Source organism: Streptopelia decaocto (genome assembly GCF_964273445.1).
Source record: "Streptopelia decaocto genome assembly, chromosome: 7".
NCBI lineage: Eukaryota > Metazoa > Chordata > Aves > Columbiformes > Columbidae > Streptopelia > Streptopelia decaocto.
Genome location: NC_138661.1, coordinates 48,898,766 through 48,921,723, shown reverse-complemented (window position 1 = coordinate 48,921,723; position 22,958 = coordinate 48,898,766). Strand labels below are relative to the sequence as shown.

The 22,958-nt window shown below is 38.7% G+C and overlaps 1 protein-coding gene across 13 annotated transcripts in view; it reads right to left on the bottom strand.

Annotated features, from left to right (window-relative positions):
• Nucleotides 1-211: 211 nt before the first annotated feature.
• CPT1A (carnitine palmitoyltransferase 1A) overlaps nucleotides 212-22,958 on the bottom strand; it is a 54,928-nt gene continuing 32,181 nt past the window's right edge. For 8 of the 13 annotated variants that reach the window (XM_082059388.1, XM_082059386.1, XM_082059383.1 and 5 more), the window contains exons 13-20: nucleotides 21,975-22,080; nucleotides 20,162-20,278; nucleotides 19,154-19,318; nucleotides 17,768-17,902; nucleotides 11,480-11,632; nucleotides 10,351-10,455; nucleotides 8,149-8,241; nucleotides 950-4,583 (exon numbers count right to left, since the gene is read on the bottom strand). In XM_082059388.1, coding sequence (XP_081915514.1) covers nucleotides 4,440-4,583; nucleotides 8,149-8,241; nucleotides 10,351-10,455; nucleotides 11,480-11,632; nucleotides 17,768-17,902; nucleotides 19,154-19,318; nucleotides 20,162-20,278; nucleotides 21,975-22,080 — 1,018 coding nt within the window. In that variant the 3' untranslated portion in view covers nucleotides 950-4,439. Of the gene's footprint in view, nucleotides 910-949; nucleotides 4,584-6,135; nucleotides 6,714-6,743; nucleotides 7,528-8,148; nucleotides 8,242-10,350; nucleotides 10,456-11,479; nucleotides 11,633-17,767; nucleotides 17,903-19,153; nucleotides 19,319-20,161; nucleotides 20,279-21,974; nucleotides 22,081-22,958 lie in introns of those variants that run through there. The other 5 variants (XR_014184714.1, XR_014184715.1, XM_082059393.1 and 2 more) reach the window with 5 other exon arrangements.

Genomic DNA, 22,958 nt, shown 5'->3' with positions numbered 1-22,958 from the left:
TAATCCCATGCATCATGCACAACTACAGCAAATCTTCTGAGTATAAGACGCATCTTACACTTGCCACCCTTAAAAACAGGTAAAGGGAAGAGGAGAAAAAACATCCCCAAATAAATCAGTATTTGCTGTGTTAAGAAGTTTCCATACAGCATTTCTGTACAGATTGAACATATCAATTTACAACTTCAGTATCCAGCCTTGGTGGGAGATGTTTAAAATACAACCAGGGACTATGAGTATCTGAGAGATGAAGTGTGAAACTGAAACTGCTGTAATCATTGTTTTCTTTTATATAGTGAACGCTGCAACGTCCAGAAAAGCAAAAAGCTTAACACTTTTGTCTATTACAAAAAACAATTTGGTGGTGTGTTGTTGTTTGGGGTTTTTTTTGTGTGTGTGTGGGTTTGTTCTGTTTTTTGGTTTAGTTTTTTAATAAAATAGCAATTCAAAAAACATCACATGAACCTCTAAAGGGTAAGAAAAATCCTCTTCAACTGTTTTAATGAGATTTCAAAGGACTTTTCAGATACTGGTATTCTTCAGATAAAACTAACTTTTTAAGAGCGTTAACTTTCTGTGCATGAACTAGCTCTCCACTGCCTTACCATTCATATTCCATGGATTATTTACTGTAAAGATCAAACCAGTGCTATGCACTAGCTTGCAAACAGAATGTTTCACAGATACATTCCAGCAGTTATTTGGATCTCATGAAAAAGCTCATCTAAAGTAGGACCTATGTTGTTTCTTCTTTCTAGTGAACCTGAAAATTTTTTCATTAACACATTCCCTATTAAAACTAGCAAGACATGCCTAAATCACTGCTAAAATAAACTAAGTCTACAACTACCACCCCTAACAGGATCTAATAGCAATGATTTCACAAGTCCAGAAACAGCAGCAAGGGACCTGGGAAGAAAATACAAAAGATATTAAACATTGTACTAAGTAGTGGTAATTGTGAAATTTTATTTTATTATTTGAAGTCACAGAAGAGGGTAGAAAATACAGACAAATTGTTGGATGTAAATAACCAACCATAGATGTAGAGTTATTAAAAAAAAAAAACATAAAGAAAATTAGTTTAAATTAATATATTTTATATGATAAAAGGATTGGTACAAAGGCTAAATTAGAACCACTGTTTTCAGGGTCAGGCACACACTTCCTTAGTTCCTCAAAAAATCCAACCCTTAAAAAAATATTTAGTTTGGAATAGTGTTAATCCTGGACAATGGTAGCCTCTACATGCATTTAATGCTCTCCTAATTTCTGGCATGAAATAGCTGAAATAAGAAATCTGGAAAACGCACATTCAAGGTATTCCACTTCTACACTGCTATTTAATAAACAGGTCAATTTATTATCATCCAACCTGACTTCTAGCACCTATTCAACGCTAACTTTGAGTTGTTAAATCACTAATTGAGAATAAGTGACCAAAGGTTTTAGTAACAAATTAATAGTTTTTCTGGAATGTGAACATTTTACTTTATTATAAAGTACACTGTACTAGAAGGTGCATTCATATCTCATTTCAGTTATATTTCTGCAAGCAGTTTTACTGTATGTACACAATATTGAACATCAAGATTTATATTAACTATTTATTAATAACCTATATTTGCTGTGGATTTTAAAGATTTACATCCAAAAAGCATATGAATTTATTTACATACTGCTGACATTTTAAAGAAAATGAAATAAAATCTTGTCTGTTTAGGAATTATAATCTATCCCAAATTAAAAAAAAATACATTTAACACCACAAAATTTTTAAAACATTTACAATAAAAACCAGCTTTCTGTGCCAATTATACTCTCCAAGAATGTAAATTGCATTGATAACTGCACTAACTACAATTAGACTTGAAACATCTAAATCCTGAGAGTCAAATCTAAACTTAAGGTTTCTTAAAGAAAATCCTACAAGGTAATATGCTCTAATGTTAATTTAAGCAGAGATTGGTCAGTGGTCAATTAAAGAACAAAGCAAACAAACAAAAATCAGTGCATTATTTCTGCAGCTCCAGAACAGATCACTATAAAATCATTGCAGTAGTTTGATCAGCGCCATGCCTGCCTGCCACAGTAAGGCTTATTTCAAAGTGTCCTTTTCCACACACCGTACCTAATCAAAGAATGAGTGGCTCTGGCCAAGTCTTGTGAGGGTTCCTAGATTTATGTAAGCATGCATTTACTTAAATATGTATCTGGGATCTTTTTGGTTTCCCACCTCAAACATACATGTATGGGTGTTTTAACACCTAGGCTGCAGGGAGTGCCAGAGCCTGCTTCTGCCAGGGGAGGGAGGCAGGCATTCCACCTGCGTGAGGTGTGAGCAGGTGGAACATCTGCTCAGCATGATGGTGAAACTTCAGGAGGACGTTGAGAGACTGAGGACCATCAAGGACTGTGAGAAGGAGATTGACTGGTGGAGTAACTCCCTGGCGTGACAACCAGAAAAACCCCAGGGAGATACCCCCAAAAGGTGATGGACCCCCACTCTGTCAAGCAGAGGGGGAAGACCTGGGACAGCCCCTGCCCTGTTGCTGTCAGGCAGAGGTGGGGGACCAAAAAGATGAGGAGGGTTGGAAGCAAGTTCTAGTTTGGCGTCACAGGTAACCCCCCTCTCTACCTGCTTTGCTTCCCCAGGTGCCCCTCTGTAACAGGTTTGCAGCCCTGGATCTTGAAGAAGAGGTAGGTGAGGATGTGGTTGAAGGTCCACCTGTGAGGTCACATAGGAAGAGGCAGTTGACTCCACACCTCAAGACTGCCTCCAATAAGAAAGAAGGGTAATTGTAGTAGGCGATTCACTTCTGAGAGGGACAGAGGGCCCAATATGCAGAGTTGACTCTCATCATAGGGAAATGTGTAGTTTACCTGGAGCCCAGATAAGGGATATCACCAGGGCACTCCCCAACCTGGTGCACTCAACAGACTACTACCCACTGATGATCTTCCAGACAGGTGGGGAGGAAGCTGCACCTTGTAGTCTGAGGGGAATGAAGAAAGACTTCAGAGCCTTGGGACAGCTGGCGAAAGAGTATGGCGCAAGTTATTTTCTCTTCCCTCCTTCCATTTTTGGGTGACAACATGGGATGGAGTAGAAGAATTCAGTCCATAAATGACTGGCTACAAAACTGGCGCTACAGGTAGGGCTTTGGGTTCTTTGATAACAGCTGGTTTTGTAAGATACCGGTCCAGACAGTTATACATGGGAAGGGTTTATGTCACGGGGGCAAAAGGATGTTGGGACAGGAATTAGCAAGGCTCATTTGCAGAGCTTTAAACTAGATTTGAAGGGGGATGGGGTGGTGCTGTGGGGCAGCACTCTAGTATTGATGAAGACCAGGCGGCCTCCCACACCCCTAGAGTGAAATCAGTATGTTCAGCTCGCTCCCTGAAATGCCTGTACACCAATGCGTGCAGCATGGGGAATAAGCAGGAGGAGTTCGAAACCTGTGTTCGGTTAGGAGATCATGAACTAGTGGCAATTACAGAGACATGGTGCGACAGCTCACGTGACTGGAATGTGGTCATGGATGGCAACGTAAAGGGGCCCAAGACAGTTGGTTAGCATTCAGGGACTGCTTCTTCCAAGCTCAAGATCAGAGCATCCCAGCATGTAGGAAGTCAAGGAAGGGAGCCCAGAGACCTGCTTGGTTAAACAGGGAACTGCTGGGCAAACTCAAGTGGAAGAGGAGAGTTTACAGATCACGGAAGGAGGGGCTGGCCACTTGGGAAGAATATAAGGCTGTTGTCAGAGTATGTAGGGAGGCAACTAGGAAAGCTAAGGCCTCCTTAGAATTAAAACTTGCGAGAGGGGTCAAGGACAACAGAAAGAGCTTCTTCAAATACACGGCAGTTAAAACTAACACTACAGGCGATGTAGGCCCACTGATGAATGAGGTGGGTGCCCTTATGACAGAAGATACAGAGAAGGCAGAGTTATTGAATGCCTTCTTTGTCTCTGTCTACACTGCTGGAGGCTGTCTTGAGGAGCCCTATACCCCTGAGGCCCCAGAGGAATTTGGGACAATGGAGGAGTTTGCCTCAGTTGATGAGGACTGGGTTAAGGGACTAATTAAGCAGTCTGGACATCCATAAATCCATGGGTCCTGATGGGATGCACCCACAGGTGCTGAGGGAGCTGGCTGAAGTCATTGCTAGGCCACTCTCCCTTGTCTTTGCTAAGTTGTGGGAAATGGAAATGTGGCTGAGGACTGGAGGAAAGCAAATGTCACTCCAGTCTTCAAAAAGGGCAAGAAGGAGGTTCCGGGTAACTAAAGACCAGTCAGCCTCACCTCCATCCCTGGAAAGGTCATGGAACAACTTATCCTTGGCACCATCTCAAGGCATATCAATAAGACGGTCATTAGGGGCAGTCCACATGGCTTCACCAAGGGGAAGTCATGCATAACTAACCTCATAGCCTTTTATGAAGACATAACCAGGTGGATAGATGATGGTAGAGCAGCAGATGTGCCTATCTTGATTTCAGTAAAGCATTTGACACTGTCTCCCACAGCATCCTCGCAGCTAAACTGGACGATCGGGTAGTGAGGTGGACTGTGAACTGGCTGAAGGAAAGAAGCCAGAGAGTTGTGGTCAATAGGGCAGAGTCTAGTTGGAGGCCTGTATCTAATGGACTCCCTCAAGAGTCAGTACTGGGAGCAGTCCTATTCAATACACTCATCCATGACTTGGATGAGCGAATAGAGTGCACTGTCAGGAAGTTTGCTGATGACACCGAAATGGGAGGAGTGGCTGACACACCAGATGGCTGTGCTGCCATCCAGCAAGACGTAGACAGGCTGGAGATTTGGACAGGGAAAAAATTAATTAAATATAACAAGGGAAAGTGTAGAGTATTGCATCTGGGTAGAAACAACCCCAGGTTCCAGTATAAGATGGGGAACGACCTGTTGGAGAACAGTGTAGGGGAAAAGGACCTGGGGTCCTGGTGGACAGCAGGATGACCAGGAGCCAGCACTGTGTCCTTGTGGCCAAGAAGGCCAATGGCATCCTGGGGTGTATTAGAAGGGTTAGTAGGTCAAGAGAGGTTCTCCTCCCCCTCTCTTCTGTGCTGGTGAGATCGCATCTGGAATATTGTGTCCAGTTCTGGGCCCCTCAGTTCAAGAAGGACAGGGAACTGCTGGAGAGAGTCCAGCACAGAACTACAGAAACGATTAAGGAAGCGGAGCATCTCCCTTTTGAGGAAAGGCTGAGGGAGCTGGGTCTGTTTAGCTTCACAAAAGAGGAGACTGAGGGTGACCTCATTAATGTTTGTAAATATGTAAAGGGTGAGTGTCACAAGGATGGAGCCAGGCTCTTCTCACTGACAACCAATGATAGGACAAGGGGCAGCAGGTGCAAACAGGGACATAGGAGGTTCTACCTAAATACGAGAAGAAACTTCTTCATAGTGAGGGTAACAGAACACTGGAACAGGCTGCCCAGGGAGGCTGTAGAGTCTCTTCCTCTGGGGATATTCAAAACCCAGCTGGACACATTCCTGACTAACCTGATCTAGGTGTTCCTGCTATGGCAGGGGGATTGGACTAGATTTTGAGGTCCCTTCGAATCCCTAACATTCTGTGACTCTGTGAAACAAAATTACTCCTGCATTTCATAGGGACTGATATTCGCTATTTAAGATGGGAGCATTTAATTATAGCTTTACACCTAACCACCATATGGCAACATTTAAATCTACTTATGCCACATCAACTTGTCATTTGAAAACTAGTCTACATTACTACTACTTCACCTCCTTTGCCACTAAGACAATGTAAAACCTACTCCCAGCATAAGCTTTTTTCCTGGGTTTAGGAGCTTTTTTTAAAGGCACTTGCATGAACAAGCATACCGCTCCATTTATTTTTACGGAAATAAAATCATTGGTGCAGCAAACATGCTTGTTAAGTAGTAAGAAAAAATGTGATACCTGCTAATTTTACTACCTGCTACATTCTGCTACCTGATGCAGCACTATATGATGTTTGTTTGTTTGTTTGAAAAAAACAAAAGATTTCTACAACTTGGTATGTCAAGGTGGGTTATATAATGGATTTTTTTTGTGTGTGTTTTACAGAAATTAGAGTTTTTAAAAAAAGCCACAACAAAACCCAATGAAGGTAAACAGCCACGAGTTTTGTCATTCATTGCATAAAGCAGCAGATACATTGAAGAACATTCTGCTATTAATACACAGCAAATCTAACTTTTTCTAGTATTTGAGTTTAAAACATTTTGTTTTCTTCCTTTGATTCTGGAATACAAGTAGATTAATTTTAAGTAAAAAAAAAAAAGAGCAAGTGTATACAAATTAAGAGAAAACTGCAGGAGTTAGAATATACATGACTTCATACAATTATACTGTATTTCATCCCTAGAAAGATACAAGATTTCTAAAGTCATCCTTTGTGGAAATAAACTCTTCCAAACTATTGAAAAGAAAATAATGAAACATTTAATACACTTCTAAAGTTTTCATAGGTGAAGAAGAAGATGTTGACTCAGTTTCTTTGCCAGCTACTGTTTGACAAACCTTGCTCTCACATTCACTGTTCAGAAGAGTTCTCATCCCAACAACAGGAGACTGCTTGGCACCAAAAGGCAAATCACTTGGTACAGTTTTTACTAAGATTAAATAAACCCATGATGTCAACCATTGCTTTTTGGATGTTTTTTCCAAAACGATGAGAATCCTTTAAAAACAAACAAAAAACAAAACCAAAGTTCCTTTAGGCAAAAGAAGGAACCTTTTAACATTTGGTCATTCTGGAGCTTACAGAAACAGGGCGATTTTACCATAAAATGAGGAATTTAAGCCACAAAAATTTTAATGCTATAAAATTTAAACCACATTTGTGGTATTACTGACTAATGAGTTCTTCATTATGCATTTGCTTTACTACAAACAGAACTGAGATCATGTCCCTTTGCAATCAGAAGCATCTATAGCTTTCTGTTACTTTAAAATAGCTGTGTTTTAGCATTAAGATTTTATACAGGATTTTGCAAAAGCTAATTCTCGAAAAGCAAAATAATGTTGAGAAAGTGTATGACTAATGGCCTAGAAGTACTGAAAGAGCAGAAAAATATTTTGTATTTGACTTCTATCAGAATCCTGAATCATTTACCATTGAGAAATTACATTGAAAATGAAAAATCACAATTATCTAAGTGCAAACAAACCATGAACTTGTTCTGTTTATTCTAAGTGTCAGATGAATAGTACAAGGGAGAAATTAAGATTACAAATACAAAGCATTAGCTACATTACAAGATATGCTGCCTTTTCTTTATGGACATTTGAATTGACTAGTAAGTAAAAAATACAGGGAAATTTCAAGTACAAGCTAACAGGCATCTAAAGAACAATTTGAACTGTCAAAAAACAAAGTTGTGTTTCCCAATCTTTAATGATTAACCAAAGGCACCAAGATCTCTCAGACAAGTCAAAAGAGGAAAACTAATTCAGCTGAACAAACTTGGCACGTTTACTGAAGGCACAGAAATCTAAAGGGGAAAGATGAATTGAAACTCACTCAAAGCAGGCCTCTGCAAAATCAGGATATTGAACAGATGACATCTACTACATTCTAATAATGGGTGTTATTCTAATAGTTTTTTGATTAATTAAGTTTCTCAAGCACAGATTACAACTTATGGGCCAGCTTCTTTCACCATTATTTAAACCAAGAAGATTTAAAGAATAAGCAACACACATTTTACTTTGTCTTTACAACTGCAGCCAGAGACAAATCATAGCAAAGGTGTAATAACAAAAAACAGGAGACACCCATCTTACTGTTATGGGAAAGATATAAGTAATTTTTCATGAGTTCCAGGGAATTGGAGCTGGTGTAAATATGACCTTGGAACATATAGTTTCTTTATGCTTCAAAGTATAAGTGAAATAGAATATGATTTCCTTGGTTCATAAAGCTATTAAATATATAGAATTGGAGACAAAAAGAAAAACCATACCCAACAAAATAACCTATGTTGAGAACGAAAAAACACATTATAACTGTATGCTGCAAATCCTATAATTTTTTTTTAGACAATGAGTAGAACAGTTTTATAAGCGGATATCAAAACATATTTATTAAACCATAGCAAAGGACAGACGCTTACCGTGTCAGAACATGATATTTTGCTGGAGACATGGAAATGGATGGAATTTTCACCCAAGATAATATAAGAGACACCATAACCATCATCAGCCACCTAGGGGAAGAAGAGAAAAACAAGTTCTAAACTTTTTCCTTCCATTCCTAAATTATCTTATACATAATTACACAATTCTTACTTTGCAGTTTTTTAAATTAGTTGCAATATCTCCTCAAGCAGAAATTAAGTTTCCACATTTAATACATAATTTCTGAAGACTGATTCCACTTAAGGAAACAGCTTTAGTCTCATATGAAGTGCAAAGAATTCATAGTTTCTGAATATATGTCTGTAATTTTTCCCAGCTTTAGTATTTTGAATAGAATACTTGTTCAAAGACCTATCAAGGTCTAGTCCTAAGCAGCTATACAGTTCCACTGCTTAAGTAGAAAGGAATAAAATAGTTCAGTTTTATACCTAAACATCCTGTTTCATTGAATCACTCTGCAGATGTAAACACACACAAGTACATAAATATGGAGTATACAAGCCTTATATTATGAAAACTTGTCCAAAGTCATCCAACTCTACAGCAAATATATAATTCTAAACACCCATATCATGAGCAGAGCTCTGGTCTGATTTCAACACTAGCAGCATTAACTGTCTCAAGTTTCAGTCTGCTCTTATATTTAAAGTATGCCTAGTAAACAGACTATCCTGCTGCCACTCTCCTTCCTAAATCAAAGGATCACAACCTTCAAGCTCTCTGCTGCCAGGCAGCCTGTCTTCTCTCCATTAGTGCTACAGAGCTATATTCTTATATTCTACAGAATGGTGGGGTTTTTGTGGTTTTTTTTGTTTGGTTGGTTGGTTTTTGTTGGGTTTTTGGTTGGTTGGTTGGTTTTTGTTTGTTTGTTTGGTGGTTTGTTTCACTTTTTGTTTGTGTGTTTTTTTAAAAAAACCCAACCAACCAAACAATACATGGAAAGCCTGAGGTACTCAATCTCTGGGCTGCTTCAGCAAACCAAAGCACAGTTTTTGTAAGGATACAAGAAATGATGAAGGAAAATGTATGCAGGGTTACTTGGAAGGAAGGAAGGAAATTAAAGAAATGAAGAAATAGTAACAAGGGAACAGTTAATGTAGCATTTGTAAAAACAGAAGGGAAAAACTGTTAGAAATTCATGCAGCCAAAAACCTATTGTATTACCAGACCATACCTTTTTGGGGGTTTTTAAGTACTGACTTCATAATCTGCTGGAGCAAGCCAGTTTCTCATTAACAAGCAGTATTGCAATAGATAGGCTTCCTTGATACTGCAATTTAAACTCATTCCAAATTCAAGAACTACTGAAAGCTGCTTCAGAAATATGAATATGTAAAGTAAAACCACCAAAGAAGCAACCTCCAGCTTGACAAAACAGCCAAAATACACTATACTTGTCAATCCTAATTTCTTTGTGGCAAAGAACAGTCCTGTGATCCCTCTCATTGTTCTTTCAAGATCAATGCTTTTCGAAAAAATCTGTTTTCAAGATTATTAATCCAGACTACAGCCACATAAAGTCTGCTTAACAGATTTTTTTAACTATGTTTTTTATCATTAATGGGCATATAAAAATCTGGTAAGATATTACACTACAGCAAGTCAGAAGCTTATAAAATCTCTAACAATACACTAGTTTCTTGAAAATCTACAGAAGCTGTAGAATGTGGTATTATTATTATTATTATTATTATTATTATTATTATTATTTTACTATGACTTAGCCACTACTCAAGACATAGGAGGGCAAGCAGAGCAATGTGAGTAACTTAATTTGGAGGAAAGCATGAATGCATTTTTTAATTAATCAGGAAACATAAAGAACAAGTCAAGTATAATTACTTTTACAAATCCCAATCTTAAAGTCTAGTTTAAGTAATAAGGCATTTATCATTGTAATAATAGCCCGATGTACAGAAACTCTGGACACAGGTAATGTGATAAAAGTCCTCACTTCCTCAGATCTCTCTACCATGGACCCCTGTACCACATTTGATAACTGTGCATTTCCTTAACAAAAATCCATTACTGCAGTAGATATGAAAAAAAGGTGATGCAGATTTTTCTGAACACAGCCACATCATGGGAAAAAAAACATTAAGATATTACAGATCTGAAATTTTTTGACTGGCATATTCAAAATAAAACTGTTTCGAAGTGGTACTTAGCAAACATACTGGTCCAAATCCTCCACCACAGGATAACATCTCAGGGTTCTTCTTTAGATCAATGTGTTGCTGTGGTGTCTGACTAGTTGACAGCCTCCAAGGCTCTGACAAAACCTTTATTAGATATGAAAGAGATTCAAACAAGTAAAATACACTGTTTAAGAACATGCAACTTTCTCAAAAGCTAGTCAAGATCACATTAGAAAGCACTCAAAGCAATATTAAGGATAACTTCCAATTTCAATTGAATGAACAATTAAGAAGCTTAAAAGAAACAGCTAAGCTTGTTCTGATATGCAAACCATTACCATATGAGGTCCTGATATCAACTCCTCAAAGAGAACAGAAGTTTTTTCAATAGAAATGCTATTTCAAAACTGATTAATCTGGTCTATAACCTGGTAAATTCTGTATAACAGGTCTTGTTAACAACCATATTCAAATCCCGGTAAGATACTACATCAAGTTAGAAGCTTGTAAAATCTCTAACAATTCACACGTGTCTGGAAAGTTTGCAAAAAGTTGTTTTATTCTTGACTTAGCCACTACTCACATTTAGGAGGGCAAGCAGACAAATGCGAATAGGTTAGTTTGGAAGCAGAAAACATGAACAAGTGCAATATAATTACTTTTATAAAACCCAACCTTAAAATCTACTTTAAGTAATAAGCATTTGTCATGTAATACAGAGTGACATTAATGTTGTGCATTAACAAAAAAAAAATGCAACATATAATTCCTTTAACTCATAGTAACTTAAAGGAAAGTTATTTTGTCACAGTTGCAAAAGAACATTCTTCAGAGGAGGAACACAGGCTCTGTTGTACTGCCTTGAAAATACATAAAAAAAACCACAAGCAACCAATATTTTTTTGCAATACTGACTATACTTGCAATCCTTAACAATGCATATTATACTATAAAGCTCACAGAAAGCATTATTATAAAACAAAATGAAACTAACTTGTGATATACCAGCAGATGTTCAGTCATGCTCGCTAAACTCTTAGTTTGTTGTTTGTTTTTTTTTTTTTTTTTTAAGAAAACCAGAGTTCTACAAGTACGTAAGCAGATACCACAAAACACTAAGTAAAGGATGATTTACTGTAATCAATAGTTATCAGTAAAAGTCACTTACTTCCTTAAGGAAAGGAGAATCTACAGCAAGGTACTTCGACACGACATAAAGGCAGAACAGATGGCGGTCAATGCCAGCACCAGTCATGGCAAGACGATATAAGTGCTGATGTTTGGCAGCAGCGAGTTGAAATAACTTAAGCTTATTTTCATTCTAACAATGAAGAAAAGAATGAAGAAAGATCAGTTAAGTGAACTGAGTTGAGGATGGAGTTGCAGAAGCTAGGTTCTCAAGGCTTAGGGGTCAAGTACAAGACAATGCATGCAACTAACCAATTACTAGTATCCTCTTGCTTTTCAACCTCATGTATTCAATTACAGGTAGTAGCAAGTGTCAACTATTACTTGCTGTAAATACTGCATAATGAAACAGAATTTGTATTTTAAGTGTGATCTAACCTCAGAATCAAACACAATTACAACTCAAGATTGCTACATTATTGTATAATTAGTTTCTAGAGACACTGGCCTTAAAAAGTTACAGAGCAAATCTCAACATCATTTAAGAAAAGCTGGAGTGGCAATAGCCATTTTAGAAGACAGACTGACAACACTGAAGGTATTGGGGTCCATGAACAGTTTTGGGTGCCTCAATATAAGAAGGACATCAAACCCTTAGAGTGTGAACAGAGGAGAGTGACCAAGATGGTGAAAGGTCTCAAGGGCAAGACTCATGAGGAGCAGCTGAGGTCACTTGGTTTGTTCAGCTTAGAGAAGAGAAGCTTGAGGAGTAACCTCACTGCAAGTCTTACAGACTTCCTCAAAAGAGGAACAGTGGAAGTAAAAGTGCTGATCTTCTCTCTCCGGTAACCAGCTATAGGACATAAGGAAATGGTATTGAGCTGCATCAAGGGGAAGTTCACATTGCACATTAGGAAAAGGTTCTTCAATGAGAGGCTGGTCAGTCACTGGAACAGGCTCCCCAGGGAAGTGGTCAGGGCACCAAACCTGTCAGATTTAAAGGAGCACCTTGACAACACTCTTAGTCGTACAGCTTAATTTTAGGTAGCCTTGCAAGAAGCAGGGAGTTTGACACAATGATCCTTACAGGTCGCTTCCAAATAGAGATATTCTGTGATTTTATGTACACTGTATGAATACTGCAAGTGCTGAAAGTGCCTGTTCAAAACACTTAGATAGCCATTCTGTTACGATTTTATAATGTGGAATGCAACACACGGAGTATATTGCAACCTGTTACTTCTCATCTCCAGCATCACTACGTTTTACACCACTCATTTGGGACACAGTAAGCTGCTTATTTGACTCCAGCATGAGAAATTAATCAATAACCTGTGGTCATGCTAACCATGCCTACCACTGGCATTCAGATGTAAAGCTTTGTGGAGAGTCCATGGAGGATACAAATGCTCATGGAAAATTCCAAGGAAAAACCCAGAGAAAAGTAGAAGCAAGCACTAACAGCAGACAAGTTTTTCTAAAATAATATATAAATGCCTTTAATATCTTCATAACGCATAAAAAACAAATATTGCATTATGAAGGCAGGGTTCCTCAGCTCTGTGCTTGATCATTGCAGATGAAGGACAATAATGAATCAACAAGTCTGAAAAAGAATCACGTCTCTAGTAACCATAGCAAAAAAAAAACAAGTGAGCAGAATGAAGTCTGATATAGATATATAGATATATAGATACATAGATACATAGATACACACGTGTATATATATATAATATCACAGTATCACAGTATGTTTGGGATTGGAAGGGACCTCAAAAGATCATCTAGTCCAATCCCCCTGCTGGAGCAGGAATGCCTAGGTGAGGTCGCACAGGAACATGTCCAGGCGGGTTTTGAATGTCTCCAGAGAAGGAGACTCCACAACCCCCCTGGGCAGCCTGTTCCAGGCTCTGTCACCCTCACTGAGAAGAAGTTTTTTCTCAAATTTAAGTGGAACCTCTTGTGTTCCAGCTTGATCCCATTACCCCTTGTCCTATCATTGTTTGCCACTGAGAAGAGCCTGGCTCCATCCTCGTGGCACTCACCCTTTATATATTTATAAACATTAATTAGGTCACCCCTCAGTCTCCTCTTCTCCAAACTAAAGAGACCCAGCTCCCTCAGCCTTTCTTCATAAGGGAGGTGCTCCACTCCCTTAATCATCTTTGTTGCCCTACGCTGTACCCTCTCCAGCAGTTCCCTGTCCTTCTGGAACTGAGGGGCCCAGAACTGGACACAATATTCTAGAGATGGGGTCTCACCAGGGCAGAGTAGAGGGGAAGGAGGACCTCTCTCGATCTACTAACCACCCCCCTTGTAATACACCCGAGGATGCCATTGGCCTTCCTGGCCACAAGGGCACAGTGCTAGCTCCTGGTCATCCTGTTGTCCACCAGGACCCCCAGGTCCCTTTCCCCTACACTGCTCTCTAATATGTAATTTCCCAACCTATACTGGAACCTGGGGTTGTTCCTGCCCAGATGCAGGACTCTCCACTTTCCCTTGTTAAATTTCATCAGGTTATTCCCCGCCCAACTCTCCAGCCTGTCCAGGTCTCTGGATGGCAGCACAGCCTTCTGGTGTGTCAGCCACTCCTCCCAGCTTAGTGTCATCAGCAAACTTGCTGATAGTACACTCAATTCCCTTGTCCAAATTGTTAATGAATATATTGAATAATATTGGCCCCAGTACTGACCCCTGAGGCACTCCACTAGATACTGGCCTCCAACTAGACTCCACACCATTGACTACCACTCTCTGGCTTCTCTCCTTAAGCCAGTTTGCAACCCACCTCACTACTCTATTGTCTAGACCACACCTCCTCAACTTAGCTGTGAGGATGCTGTGGGAGACTGTGTCAAAGGCTTTACTGAAGTCAAGGTAGACCACATCCACCGCTCTGCCATCATCCATCCACCTTGTTACATTCTCATAAAAGGCTATGAGGTTGGTCAAGCACGACTTACCCTTGGTAAAGCCATGCTGACTGCCCCTGACAGCCTCCAGCAGAGTAGACACAAAGAAGGCATTCAGTAATTCTGCCTTCTCTGTATCTTCTGCCACCAGGGCACCCACCCCATTCATCAGTGGGCCTACACTGCCTCTGGTATTAGTTTTATCTGCTATGTATTTGAAAAAGTTCTTTTTGCAGTCCTTGCCCCTTCTCACCAGCTGTAATTATAAGGAGGCCTTGGCTATCCTAGCTGCCTTCCTACATCCTCTAACAGCAGCCTTATATTCCTCCCAAGTGGCCAGCCCCTGCTTCCATGACCTGTAAACTCTCCTCTTCTGCTTGAGCATACCCAACTGATCCCTATTCAACCACGCAGGCCTCCTGGCTCCCTTCCTTGACTTCCTACGTGTGGGGGTGCTCTGATCCTGAGCGTGGAAGAAGCAATCTCTGAATGCAATCCAGCTATCTTGAGCCCCTTTTCTTTCAAGCAGTCTTGCCCATGGGATTTCCCCTAGCAATTGCTTGAAAAGGCTGAAGTTAGCCCTGCTAAAGTCCAGGGTTGCAATTCTACTTGCTGTTCTGTTCCTGCCATACAAGATGCTGAAATCCACCATCTCGTGGTCACTGCAACCCAGGCAGCCCTCAACCTTTACTGCTTCGACCAGATCATTGCAGATGAAGGACAATAATGAATCAACAAGTCTGAAAAAGAATCACGTCTCTAGTAACCATAGCAAAAAAAAAAAAAAAGTGAGCAGAATGAAGTCTGATATATAGATATAGATACAGATATAGATATATATACACACGTGTATATATGTATAATATCACAGTATGTTTGGGATTGGAAGGGACCTCAAAAGATCATCTAGTCCAATCCCCCTGCCTCCTTGTTAGTGAGGATGAGATCCAGCAGTGCAACTCTCCTAGTCAGCCATTCCACCATCTGCATGAGGAAGTTATCATCAATGCACTGGAGGAACCTCCTAGACTGTGGCTGGCTAGCTGAATGGTCCTTCCAGCAAACATCAGGGAAGTTAAAATCACCCACAACAACCAGGGCCTGTGACTGTGAGGCCACTCGCAGCTGCCCATAGAAGGCCTCATCAACTTCCTCAGCCTGATCTGGTGGCCTGTAGTAGACACCTACAACAGTATCACCCCTGCCAGCCTGCCCCTTAATTCTGACCCATACACTCTCAACTCGCTCCTCATCCGCTCCTGGGCAGAATTTAGTACATTGTAGTTGCTCTCTCACATAGATAGCAACTCCACCACCACGCCTGGCTGGCCTGTCTTTCCCGAAAAGGGTGCAGTCATCCATGACCACATTCCAGTCAATATATATATGATCTTGCCATGTATGGGGCTACCTTACTCCTTTAACGCAAATGCAGATATTAACTGCAGAGATGTGTAATAGCAGTAATTCTAATATTAGGACTATGTAAAAATTACTTACACAGGGTAGTTGTACAGTAGCTGTGGCATACATTTATATGCAAGGCTGGATTTCCAGACCTGCACTGGTTTGATCACAGCTCCTAGCACAGCATATTGAGAAATCCACAGGGATTTTACTTGCACATAACTTCCAGAAAGATGAGGGAGAAAAAAGAGTTTCTATGTGCATCTGTTTTCTTGCAGTAATATTTATTTATAGAATCATAGGGCTAGAAAGAACCTCAACTATTCGTCTGCCCTAAGAGCTGATAATTAAAGCACTTTCCTGAAGAACCATTATGTAACTTACTTTTAACAATTTTAAAAGTGAAAAAACCAACCTCCCCAAGTAATCTGTTTCAGGCTTTTTGCTATTTCCCTCCTTATTCATTATCCTTACCTGCAGAAAATGTTTCCCTAATGTGTTTCTTTCTGAAATTTAAGTCCGTTACTTCTTGGGACAGAGAACAGATTTTTCTGATCATCTCTGCATCAGCCTTTTTATCCTCTTGAGCACAGCCTGGCTCCCTACCTCTTCTACAGTGTTTTCTCTTCTTTAGATTAGGCAAGAATAATTAAGTTCCAACTCTCCTCACAAATCCTCTTCAGAGGTGTCTAACCATCCTTCTTGCTTTCCTTTATACCCTCTCCAATCCATTCATACCCCAAGTGTGGTATTCAAAACTGGACAAACCACCCCAGCTAATGCTGTACTACAAAAAAGTGCAGAGACAAAAGACTACTAAAAATAAAGGGCAAGACTAAATTAAGGGATCCTTTTTTCCTAATCGCATAGCACTGATTGTGCTATGTCAGTGTTCTGTTACTAATTATAGTCCTAGACCTTTTTCATTAGAACTTCTACCCATGCAGCTGTTACTCAAGCCAAGATGCAATAGCTTGAGTACCTTCCTATTGTATAAAATCCTCTTTTTCAGGTCAAATTTTTATTGACTCTGAACAACTGGAAATGCCCTTCAGCTTAGCAAAACCTGCAAATATAATAATATATTTCATCAACTGTATCTGTGAAAACTGTGATTAGCAGTGGGTTAAAGAACAGACAGCCCTCAAGACAACCATCCTCTACCCTTCCATTTTGACAGCAAACATTTAAGCAGTATTGTTCAAGTTTTCCAAGCCAGTAAGTTTTCCCCTAGACCATGCTTCCTTTGTTTGCTAATCAGAACATCACAAGAAAGATTAAAAAGACCACTGAAATCAACATATAAGAGCACCTACTTATTTCCTGTGAATAATACCTGCTTCCCTATCAGAAAGGAAAGCTTAACTGGTATGAGATTACTTGTTTTACAAAACTGTATATGAGTTTTGCAAGTCATCCCAGTTTTCTGGATTTTAGGAACTGTAAGAAGCGGCATCTTTGGCTAAGTTACTAAGTTTTCTCTTTTGGTATAGCCTTGAACTTCTGCCATACTGACAGAAAATGTGGACAATTACCTTATGCTGCACTTCTTTCCTAAAAAACAAAGGCATCACTTTAAGTGTTTAAAACCTATTTAGGAACTTATATAGATATCTAGTGATAACTTGTAGTGGCAGAGCCCTCCGCTGCCCCAGGGGGATGGGGTTGTTGCCAGCCTGGCTGAGAGGTGAAGCCAGAGACAAAAGAAACAAGAGGAGCCCCATTAGAAGGTAACAATGAATGAGCAATCACTGGACACACACCTGCAGAGCGCGTGGACAGTACATGCAGCCTATCACGTTACTGTATAGCACGAGTTACAACCAATCACATTGTTGCAAGGCGCGTGGACAGGGCAGCTTTGGTATAAAGCTAGCCCGGTCTGACAATAAAGTGAACTCTCTGAACATCACATTGGTGTGTCAGGTTCCGTCTCTCGCATGGAAAAAGCAACAGTAACTCATGTGCCTTATAGATTGTATGAGGCACCAATACTGTGAACTTACACTTTCAGTAGGGTCTTCCATGGTTCGAACAAAATTACATGATTCAACAGTACACGAACGAACAGTTTCGGTCCTGCCTTCTCTGAACAAGCGTGTCATAGAGGCTTCATATGTTAAAGAAAACTTTCCCATGTCCTTGAAAAGGCAAAAATAAGAACTCAAACATTTAGCCAGACTTAGCCACTCTTCCTTAATTAACAGTTCAAGGTAAGCAGATAGGATATGAATCACTCCACAAATTAAACTCAACATTAAGTTTTTAGTGGCCCACCATTAACAGCCTTAGAAAATATAATAAAGGCAAAAATAAGATTAGTAGTGGGATTTGATAAACACTAATAGAATAACCAAACTAGCAACGAGTACCCTCTGCATTTTATATTCAGTCTTCTTTAGCTTATAACATAAGCTGATTTAAAGGCTATCAAAAACCTATTTGAAAGTTCAGTGGCTTGCTAATTAACACAGCTGTGGTAACTAATCAAGAAAACTGTAACATCCTTAAAAGTATTTTCACTTAAGTTTAATAGCATGAAAACGTATGACAGTGTGGGGATTTTCACGAATGTGAGAACTGAAAACAGCCTGCAAAACCAGGAAGTGTGGCTTCCATATTTCCTGTAGATGTACACAATCTACAGATTAAAAGTTGCCAAACAACAGAAGTTTATTTAACACATGTTAGTAACTCTACCTGTAAGAAAGAACTGATCATGAAAGTCTATTCAGTTTCAGATTAAGAGATCAAATAAAAAAGGTGGGTGTGCAATCACACTATTTGCTGTGTAGCTACCCTAACCAGTTGTAAAAAAGACTGTAAGGGGTGATAGCAGCCAGAAAATCAACATGATTTGAAAAAGTATTTGGAATTACTTAAGCAAAAAAAAAAAAAAAAAAATAGAACCGTATCTCAACAGTGACAAATAAAAAGTAAAATGAAAAACATTGCATGTTGTTACACTGGTGTTTTCTAAAAGCAAGTTACAGAAAAGCCGAACTAACAGAAGAAAACACAGGCAGGCATTTTTGTTAATCCTGCTGGGGAATGTCCATGACTACTGAAATAACGGTGACTCCAAACTAAAAGGTAAGTATAATATTGTTTAGATTATAAACACAGCTACTGGAAGTTTCATATCTAGTGCAAAATGCCTAGGGACAGACCAACTATGCAGAGGAGAATAATCTGTATGAGTGTCAATATACCAACCTTTGGACAATTCATTTCCAGGTAGTAATCTGTTTAGGGTTTATAGGAATTTCCATTGAATGTCTTTGATAACCTTACACAAGCAGTGCAAGATTACTCTCAAGTACTTTATCACAAACATGGTACACCCAAACTTAATGAGATTCTGTAAGCCAGAAACAGTCTGTTCTTCTTACCCGATAGTGTGCAAGCTGCAGGGCAAGTTGCACGAAGCCATCAGGGCTGGTTTTTGCTTTCTTTATTAGTCCCTTTCCAAAAGCATCAAAGAAAAATGAATGGAAGTCCACATCATCTGCCAGAGCTATGGCAGTGCTCAGAGATCTCTCAATCACTTCTTGGCACTAAAATAAAGAATAAATATCTATAGGCATATGTAGCATTTGAGAGAACTGTTGAAAAAGTATTTTTAATTGAAAAATAAGAAATTATGCCTTTATTCATGCCAGGAACATCATTATCTAAATAATCTCCCCTTGGAGAAAAAGGAGAAGCTATCTTTGCCAGAAAGTTAAAATTCAAAGAGCTAATTAAAAATAAGCTTTAAGCCAATACACATCTAGCATCCAAAAATTACACTTTAAAAAACACCAGCATTAAGACTGTTCATATCACTACAACATAAAAGAATGACTGACAGAGATTAGAATGGCAATAGTTGTGTGGCTTCCAATCCATGCTTAAACATATCACCACCATTACCTTTTTATTCAAAATTAAAATCCAAATAGGTGATGGCATTTTGTCTTGAACTCGGGAAAAAAAAATAAAAAAATCAAACCTTATTAAATATGTATACAGAATTTTGAACACAAAACAGACAGCTGATCTCAAGGAACTATTACACAAGAGCATTTGTTGTGACAATAGGAATGAAACCTCAGGAACTTAAATTTCATATTAATATAGCTACAATTTAAAATAAGTGGCCACTTAATTTTGACATGTGGCCAACCAAGAGAGTGTCTAGTAAAAGGCTGGCATTTCCTGGACAGAATTTAAGTTATGTTAAAGCCCCTGGTATCTTTTTAAGTAAACTGAGTTATGTCCACACGTGAAATACACATCTTACAGGACTCAATGGAATTTAAAGCTGATTTATAGGGTTATCAGTAATTGCTTAAATTATTTGACTGCTTAGGAAAAGAGGAAAGTCTTCCTCAAAGCACAAGCTATTCTGTACTTACTTCCTCTGGAATTTCCCACTGTAGTTTGGTAGGAATAGGAATATTTTGATTGGTATCTCCTTTGCAATGCCCATCTTCTGAATAGCCCAGTTCAAGACACTCAGTTGCCATTACATTCTGCAAAGAATGATACTTCTTCAGAATTGCAACACATTTGCTGTGGAATTAGGATTTAATGATGAAATCAATATAACCCATTTTCAGTCCGTAGTGAAATACACCATACAATCTATTTCCAAATACTGAAAACAGCAGCAAGTGAAGCCCTTTGTTTTACCTCTTATTTTAAGGCATTTTCACTTGTGTTCTGAGTGGGAGGAATACCAGGTATGCACAAACACCTATTCAATTACTCAGGTGCACTTTGTTAGATGCTACTGAATTATTCAAAATTATTAAACCAAAAACACACCTCAAACTTACTAGCAGTACAAAAATCAGACTTAGATTTCACAGCCTTTGTTCAATTTAACTCTAGAGAATGTCTACAAATTTTTTATCTGTCAAAACTTGTTCATCAAGGAATAGTTTATTTGAAAGTGCAAGAATTTAATAATTTTTAAGATATGTATCCCACTCAAAACTGCAGTTCATTTTATATGCACACTAGAGTTCTTGGGTGGGGAAGCAGAATGTTTCTAAGATGAACAATACAACTTGAACAACAGATAAAAAAAGAGTCTGTCTTACAAGATTTTAAACAACATCCTCTATGTAAAAAGCCAATCAGCAACACACAAACTAGAAAATACAGATTTATCAATAGATTTGAAGAAAACACTTGCCAAAAATCTACTGCATGTTCTACATATATATTTCTAGTATCTTCTTTTAAGTTAATTTTCTCACTTAGTGGTCAGAACATGCCAACTATGAAATATAGTTTAAACCATTCTATTACAAAATCAGAAAATCTATAAAAAGCTAACAACAGATAACTTTTTAGGAAATGAAATCCTACTTAGTTTATTTTAGTCATCCTAATTCTTCGGAGAAAATGAACCAAATAATATTAAGTACAGAAATGTGAACTAAATCCTACAACATCATTCATTGAAAGAAAATAAAGTAACTTCCATTAAGGTAGTCTAAATTGCACTGTCAAGTCAATCTCAAATCAATTTGGCTTCTTTCTTCCGTGGTTAGAGAATGCAATAAGAATTTTTTGTTCTTACATACGTGGGGCAGCGGTTAGACCTTAGACCCATACATAGTGAAATCAGAATTAGCTTATGTTTCTGAAATAGTTTTGTGTGATTGAGTCACGTAATTGTTTATGGGTCTAAGCTTAAAAAAAAAAAACCAAAATCAAATAGGATTTCAAGTAATAAACTCATGATGAACAAACCTGGCAAAAAGTGTATTTATTCCATTCATTTCAAATAAATAGAAGAGATAATTAAATCAACATATCAATCTGCAGCTCATCGAACGATGGCTTAGAGGAAAAGTTAAACTCTCTACCATTTCTTTATATTTTGACAGTAAGTGTGAGATCTTTTATAGCACAAGAAAGCTTAAGTGCTTAAGGAGCCTGTATATATATAAAATAAACAAGTTAGGTGGGGAGCTGTATCACTTTTCTATGAAGATATCTATGCTCATTAAAATGCAATAAAGACCTTTTAATTTAAAGGACAGCAATCTTTTATTCTAAGCAAGGGAGTTTTTTTTTAATTCTACACTGTAAACCCAGGCCTATAATCTCAGCAACATGAAGGCAAAGGATTGAAAGTAGCTGCTGATCTTCAGGACTGTTGCACAGACCATATCACATGATCTCTTGCATTAACTTTTTGTACTAAACACCTACCTCCCACAGGTGTCCAACAATAGGAGCATCTGCCCAAGAGTGCTCTGCATTCAGACCCATTCTGCCATTTTTGAATACTATAAGAGTGAATGTTTTATCAAACCATCTATAAAAGAAATTAAGAATTCCTTAGGATTTTATATATTTGAAAAGTATTTTTATACTGTAACTTCATCTGTCAAACATTCACACTCAAATGCACTAGTTCTTGTGGTTTTGTTTGTTTTTAACAATAGTTCATTTAAATAAATAGACAAAAATTTGAACTTCATGAAGTTCAACCATGTGAACCGCATGAACTTTAACAAGGTCAAGTGCAAGGTCCTGCACTTGGGTCAGGGTAATCCCCAATATCAGTAGACTGGGGGATGAATGGATTGAGCAGGCCTGCAGAGAAGGACTTGGGGATACTGTTGGATGAAAAATTGGACGTGAGCCAGCAATGTGTGCTGGCAGCCCAGAAATTCAAACATATCCTGAACTGCGTAAGAAGCAGCACAGCCAGCAGGTAGAAGAGAGGCGATTCACACCCTCTACTCAGCTCTTATGAGACCCCACCTGGAGTAGAGCATTCACTCTCTGGTTCCCAGTACAAGAAAGATGTGCCTGTTAGAGCAGGTTCAGGGTAGGGCCCTGGGAATGGTCAGAGGCCAGGAAAACCTCTCCCATGAAGAAAAGTTGAGAATTGGGGTTTTTCAGTCTGGAGAAGGGAAGGCTCTGGGATACCTTCTTGTGGCCTTTCAATATATAAATAAAACATACAAGAAAGACCAAGAAAGACTTTTTACCAAGGCCCAGGATGACAGGGCAAGGGGCAATGATTATAAACTGAAGGAGAGGAGATTTTCATAAGGTAGAATTTTTTTTTTTTTTTTTTAATGATGAGAGTGGTGAGACATTGAGACAGGTTGCCCAGATAAGCTGTGGATGCCCCATCATTGGAAGTGTTCAAAGTCAGGTTGGACAGGGTTTTGAGCAATCTGA